The 7,001-nt window shown below is 45.1% G+C and overlaps 1 protein-coding gene across 1 annotated transcript in view; it reads right to left on the reverse strand.

The window, feature by feature from the left end:
- Nucleotides 1-4,297: 4,297 nt before the first annotated feature.
- Nucleotides 4,298-7,001, reverse strand: part of LOC105502254 (RNA polymerase-associated protein LEO1-like) — a 12,183-nt gene continuing 9,479 nt past the window's right edge. The window contains exons 9-10 of the mRNA XM_011928655.1: nt 5,250-5,437; nt 4,298-4,403 (exon numbers count right to left, since the gene is read on the reverse strand). Coding sequence (XP_011784045.1) covers nt 4,298-4,403; nt 5,250-5,437 — 294 coding nt within the window. The remainder of the gene's footprint in view (nt 4,404-5,249; nt 5,438-7,001) is intronic.

Below are 7,001 nucleotides of genomic sequence, written 5' to 3' on the forward strand. Positions count from 1 at the left end.
AAAAAAAAAAAAAAAACCAAAAAAAAAAAAACAGGGAAACATGTAATAGGTTTGAGGAAACTTAAGGATAAAAGTTAAATAATTTAACGTTTTCAGAGTTTTCCTAACTTAGGGGAATAAAGAAATTGACCTGGAATCTTTAATGTCATTCTGCCTTCTGAGAATGGCTTTTGAGCTTCATATTCATGTACAGGAAGCCTCGATGCATATTCCCTTTGGTGAGTCAGGGAGACTCGGGTGCTTGAGTTGTGAGCTGCTCCCCTGAGTTCAAGAGGACTTGAGTGCCAGGGACTGGCTGTGAGGCAACAGTGCCCTCACCATGTCCTCCAAAGCAGTCCAACTAAAAATGCTCAGCCTGGTGCTACCACTGCTCTTATAGGTACCAAATAGTGGGAGTGGCTTGACCACTTGTGAGTCTAAAATTGCCAAACATTTTTTTCCTTCAACTGTTAAGCTTTCCTGCATGGTCTGCAAAGGTCGAGGGCTTGTAGATCCCAACCCAGTCCCCCAGCCCCTGTCCTGTTCACAGACATAGCAGATCCTCAAGGCCAGCCCCTTAGAAAGAAACCTGATGTTAAAATTAAGTTGTGCTAGTACCTTTCATTGTTCTGAATGAGTCTCTCAATTCTTCTTTAGAAGTTAATGCTAATTGTGAATGTGTTTAATATACAAGCACAAAATTATGCTGTAAAAGTATAAAAGGGAAGGAAATAGAATTGTAAAATGGGATTTTTGGCATGGTGAAATGGGCTATTTTTTTCCCTTTGATCATTTCTATTTAACAAAACATTTAAAAACATATATCTAGTATTCTCAGAGGTAGAGAAATATAAACATTGAATTGAAGGATTTATGTGGTCAAATCTAAAGCCCCCCCTAGTTCAAGAAACTGATGTCAGAGAAGGGACTGCCCAACATAACAGCATTTGTTGGTTCATTCAGTAGTTTTTAGGTTCTATTATGCCCAGCTATTATAGCAATCACAAAACTAGAAATCAAATCTGGTATTTTGTTTCCCATTGCACTTTTCCCTAAATCTAATAGTGCCTGTTTATCTCGGGTAGATATTTTGGATTTCTTCATAAGGTCACTAAAGTATTAGCCCAGCATTGTGATCACTATGCATGGAAGATTCTAACCCTTGTCTCAGAAAAGCTTACTTGTTTACTTAAGTAAAAGCTTTGTACAAAGGTCTTAAGCTCTTTAAACCTCAGCTTCCACATCTATAAAAGGGGTATAACAGCACCTGCCCTAAGGATTAGAAGTGGTCAAGCCCACACAGCTCTGGTTAAGTACCAGGTATCCAGTGAGATCTCCCTGCTGTACCTGCTCTTCCAAGAGCACAGTGCCATATGGGAAATGGAATTAATGCCATACTAAGGGGACTACAGAGCACAGAAAGGCCCCAAACTCAGCTAGGCAGGCCAGGGAGGACATCCTGGAGGAGGCCACAACTGAGCCAAACTTAACAGCAGGAATGCACTAAAACCTAAGATCCACCCACAGAAAAGAGTGAACAAAATCCTCCTCTTTGGGAAAAAATGAATTTTCTAACGTCATGGACTTGCTTTTGAAAACTTTTTATTCACAACTAGGATTATGCAAAAGCAACTCAATTTCAATTAAAACAAGTCATTTCATAATTGTTTTAAAACAAACTGTTGAAGACAATGAGTGCACATTTTAGGGCTTTATGTCATCTTCTTCCTCTTCATGCTCTGCTTTCCTCTTTCTGGAAGGTTTGCCTGAATAAATATGAGAGGTAAGACATAAAATTCAAAATAAATTGTTTTTGGAAATTTTATCTAAAATGGTTCTGACAGTGAGGGAGCCAGCCCTTCACGCTAGAGCTCAGACACTGTCTACATCAGGCAACTGAATAGGTTTCCCCTAGGCAGTGGTCAAGGCTGAAGAGACACCTTACTTTTTTTTTTTTTTTTTTTGAGACGGAGTTTTGTTCGTTTCCCAGACTGGAGTGGAGTGGCGTGATCTCAGCTCACTGCAACCTCCACATCCCAGGTTCGAGCAATTCTTCTGCCTCAGCCTCCCAAATAGCTGGGATTCCAGGCATTCACCACCATGCCCGGCTAATTTTTGTATTTTTAGTAGAGATGGGTTTTCACCATGTTGGCCAGGCTGGTCTCGAACTCCTGACCTCAGGTGATACGCCTGCCTCAGCCTCCCTAAGTGCTGGGATTACAGGCGTGACCCACCGCACCCGGCCTACATAGCATTTATATTGTATTATAAGTAATCTAGAGATAATTTTTTGTTTTGAGACAGGATCTTGCTCTGTTGCCTATGCTGGAGTGCAGTGGCACGATTACGGCTCACTGCAGCCTCAACCTCCTGGGCTCAATTGATCCTCCTGCCTAAGCTTCCTGAGTAGCTGGGACTACCTGCGCTCAGCTAATTTTTTAAATTTTTTTTTTTTTGTAGAGATGGGGGTCTCATCTTGGTCTCAGGCTGGGCTCAAATGATCCACCCGCCTCAGCCTCCCAAAATGCTGGGCTCCCAAAGCACCCAGCCTACAAATGATTTAAAGCATACAGGGGGATGTGCATAGCTTATATGCAAATGCTAAACTATCTTATATAAGCAACTTGAGCACTTGTGATTTTGGTATCCTCTGAGTCCTGGAACTAATCCACCATGAATACTGAGGGACAACTGTGTGTTGTGTAGAGAGAGGAAAAAATAAATGAACACACAGTGACCAGTGTTGTCACTGCAGTGTTTTTCCTGTCTGTATCTCCAGAACCTAGAACAGAGCATGTGTTCAGAAAACATTCAATGAATTAATATGGCCAATGGGCAATACCATAGTGATTCTCTTATATAATTCATACTTAAGGCCAGGCACAGTGGCTCATGCCTGTAATCCCCACACTTTTGGAGGCCGAGACAGGCAGATCACTTGAGGCCCAAGAGTTCAAGACCAGCCTGGCCAACATGGCAAAATCCTATCTCTACTAAAGACACACACACACACACACACACACACATACACTAGCCAGGCATGGCGGTGCATGCCTGTAATTTCAGTTACTTAAGTGGTTGAGGCACAAGAATTGCTTGAACCTGGGAGGCGGAGGTTGCAGTGAGCCAAGACTGTGCCACTGACTCTAGCCTGGGCAACATAGCAAGACTGTCTCAAAATAAAAAATAAATAAATAGATAAATAAAAGACTTAAAATTTATTTGTACCTGTGATCTTATAAAAGGAAAAGAAAACAAAGGAAAATATTTTTATAATAAATGAGATAACCCCTCAACTACTATTACATTGAAACAATAAGGACACCCAGTTTTAAGCCAGGTACCATAGCTCACACCTGTAATCCCAGCACTTTGGGAGGCCAAGGTGGAAGGATTGCTGAAGGCCAGGAGTTCGAGACTAGCCTGAGCAACATATTGAGACCCCATCTCTACAAACCATTTTAAAAATTAGCCAGGCATGGTGGTGCACGCCTGTCGTTACAGCTACTCAGAAGGCTTTGGAAGGAGGATCACTTCAACCCAGGAGATTGAGGCTATAGTGAGCCATGATCATACCACTGCATTCCAACCTGGGCAACAGAGCAAGACCCTGTCTTAAAAATAAAAGGCCGGCTGTGGTGGTATTGGTATCTCATGCCTGTAATCCCAGTACTTTGGGAGGCTGAGGTGGGAGGATCACTTGAGACCAGCCTGGCCAACATGGTGAAACCCCATCGCTACTAAAAAGTACCAAAATTAGCCAGCCTTGGTGGCAGGTGCCTGTAATCCCAGCTACTTGGGAGGCTGAGGCAGGAGACTCACATGAACCTGGGAGGTGGAGGTTGCAGCGAGCCGAGATTGTGACACTGCACTCCACCCTGGGTGACAGAGTGAGACTCCATCTCAAAATAAATAAATAAATTTTAAAAGACACCAAGTGTCCCACAGTGAACATGGTAGACCACCCTTGCTCTACCCACATAAAGCAATTTGTAGTTCTGTAGCTGAGACTTGGTATCTCAGGCCCTGCACCTTTCTTTACAGGCCTTTCCATGTTCCCAGAGTGCCTAACCTAGCCTGTGTGCTTGCAAGCTTCTGCTCATTCTTCAGTTCCCAGCAGAGACTTCCTCCTCCATGCAGCCTTCCAAGACCCACCCGAGCACAGGTATCAGACCTTTGAGTCACTCCTAGTCCTACTACTGCATTTATCTCACTGGATTTCAGTCAAGTGTGTAGACAGCTAATTTGTGCATGCCTGGTCTGTGAGCTCTATTCCCAGCAGTTGGCTCCTGAATACAGGGTAAACTCTGAGAATTGACTATATTTGGTCTTCATCATTACTGAGTTTCTTTGCTCTCACTAATCTTTGAATCTTATCTTCTGACCCCTGATCATTGTCTGAGGAATAGATCTGGCTTGTTTCTCTGAAAGCAAAGGAATTTTAGACATGGGATTCACCTTCAAAGATGGTTTATTCCTCAGTGTTTCTTCTGTCAAATATTGTTACTTCCCACTGTACATTTTTCCTGAAGGAGTCAACTTTTTTTAAAAGTTTCAGTGGGAAGGTAAATAGAACTTTCAGACATGCTGAAATGACTAGATTTGAGAGGTTTTGTTCTCAGGTTATTTGATCACTTTTAAATACATACACATCAGTTTTAAGAACTGTGAAGCTTAAATATTGGGTCTTTAATTATACAAGCAGAGGAACTGTCTTATATACATTTCCTTCCACAAGGACATAAATTGTTTAATTGATTTTATTTGGAGGATGCCATGGTTTTTTTTCTTTTTCTTTCTTTCTTTTTTTTTTTTTTTTGAGACAGAGTTTGCTCTTGTTGCCCAGGTGCCCAGGTTGGAGTGCAGTGGTGCAATCTTGGCCCACTGCAACCTCCATCTCCCAGGTATAAGCGATTCTCCTGTCTCACCCTCCCGAGTAGCTGGGATTACAGGCATCCGCCACCACGCCTGGCTAATTTTTCTATTTTTAGTAGAGACGGGGTTTCACCATGTTGGGCAGTCTGGTCTTGAGCTCCTGACCTCAGGTCATCCGCCTGCCTCAGCCTCCCAAAGTGCTGGGATTACAGGCGTGAGCCACTGCGCCCAGCCAGATGCCATATTTTCACAGCTAATCTTTTCTGTGGGAGAGAAAACAAAAAGGCCTTCGTACTTTTGTCCTCAATAAATAGTAGGACAAGGAGTGACAGCTCGCCAGAGCAAAAGCAGGCACTGCCACCCTGAAATGTTGAAATGTGACCTCCATACCTGACTCACCTTGGAATTCACCCTGATAATAGTTTTTAATAGCAGCCAGGCTGAAGGTGTCCTTGCCTTCCTCCTCCACACCGTCACTGCCAGGGTCCTGGTAGGAGACACTTGGCCCCTGCTGGTAGCGTTTCTCCTGCAGAGGGATTACCTGAGACTCCCGGTAAGTGGAAGCCCTCAAGCGTTCTTCTTTCTGTAAAGAAGCAAATAACCAGGCCGGGCGCGGTGGCTCAAGCCTGTAATCCCAGCACTTTGGGAGGCCGAGGCGGGCGGATCACAAGGTCAGGAGATCGAGACCACGGTGAAACCCCGTCTCTACTAAACATACAAAAAATTAGCTGGGCGCGGTTGCGGGCGCCTGTAGTCCCAGCTACTCGGGAGGCTGAGGCAGGAGAATGGCGGGAACCCGGGAGGCGGAGCTTGTAGTGAGCCGAGATCGCGCCACTGCACTCCAGCCAGGGAGACAGAGCGAGACTCCGTCTCAAAAAAAAAAAAAAAAAAAAAAAAAAGCAAATAACCTCTTCAGCCTAAAACAAAAACTTGTGCCCTCTTGTATCTACTTTTACCATAAAGAACACATAATGCCTAGTCCAGGGTAACAGCTGTCCCATGTGTCTTTGGGGTACCATATTCCCCATCACACCTCTGTTACTCAACGTGGATCTTTTGGTTTGCAGGTGTGAAGGCAATGCAAGGGTGAAGAGGCAGAAGGGGCCAGGTGCAGTGGCTCACATCTGTAATCCCAGCAATCTGGTAGGCCAAGGCGGGCATATCACTTGAGGTCAGGAATTCGAGACCAGCCTGGGAAACATGGCAAAACCCCATCTCCACCAAAAAATGCAAAAATTAGATGGGGGTGGTGACACACGCCTGTAGCTGTAGTCCTCAGCTACTCAGGCGGCTGAAGAAGGAGAATCACTTGAACTTGGGAGGCAGAGGTTTCTGTGAGCCAGGATCATGCCACTGTAGTCCAGCCTGGCCGACAGAGCGAGACGCCGTCTCAAAAAAAAGAGGCAGAAAGGTGCCCTGACACTAACCGGCTTGATTGGCATTGGCACAGGCCTGTCCTCCGGAGCCATGCTGCTGTTCTGTGCTGCCACTCGGCCCAGAGAGAAGCAACCCACCCGAACTGACCACCTGGAGCAGGAGAGGCTGTTTCTGTTCATCCCTGAGCCACAACCACCTGACCTGCCCAGACTCCACCAAACTCCCATGGCTCCCAGATATTCCTGTCCTGACCCCTCAACCCAGAGCTCCCCATAGCTCCAGTGACAGAATGGAGAGGCCTTACTAGGGGACAGTTCTTGAGCCACAAGGTAGACTCCATTTTTTAAAATCTGCCTGGCATTTCACACATTGGGGTTCACAATGTATGTTTGTGAAGGGTTACATTATTTTACATCATCAGTTTTCTAGATTTCAGAGTCCTTTGTTTGGTAGTCTCACCAGCAGCCATTGACATTACTGTGGTTAACTACAGACTTAGAAGGTTAAGCTGGTTCCCTGATGACTGCAAGAAATAAAACAGCAGTGGCAATAAGAAATGGTGAATTAGGCCGGGCGCGGTGGCTCAAGCCTGTAATCCTAGCACTTTGGGAGGCCAAGACGGGTGGATCACAAGGTCAGGAGATCGAGACCATCCTAGCTAACATGGTGAAACCCCGTCTCTACTAAAAAAAATACAAAAAACTAGCCAGGCGAGGTGGCGGGCACCTGTAGTCCCAGCTACTCAGGAGGCTGAGGCAGGAGAATGGCGT

This window comes from Colobus angolensis, unplaced genomic scaffold, assembly GCF_000951035.1.
Source record: "Colobus angolensis palliatus isolate OR3802 unplaced genomic scaffold, Cang.pa_1.0 Scaffold78, whole genome shotgun sequence".
Taxonomy (NCBI): Eukaryota; Metazoa; Chordata; class Mammalia; order Primates; family Cercopithecidae; genus Colobus; species Colobus angolensis.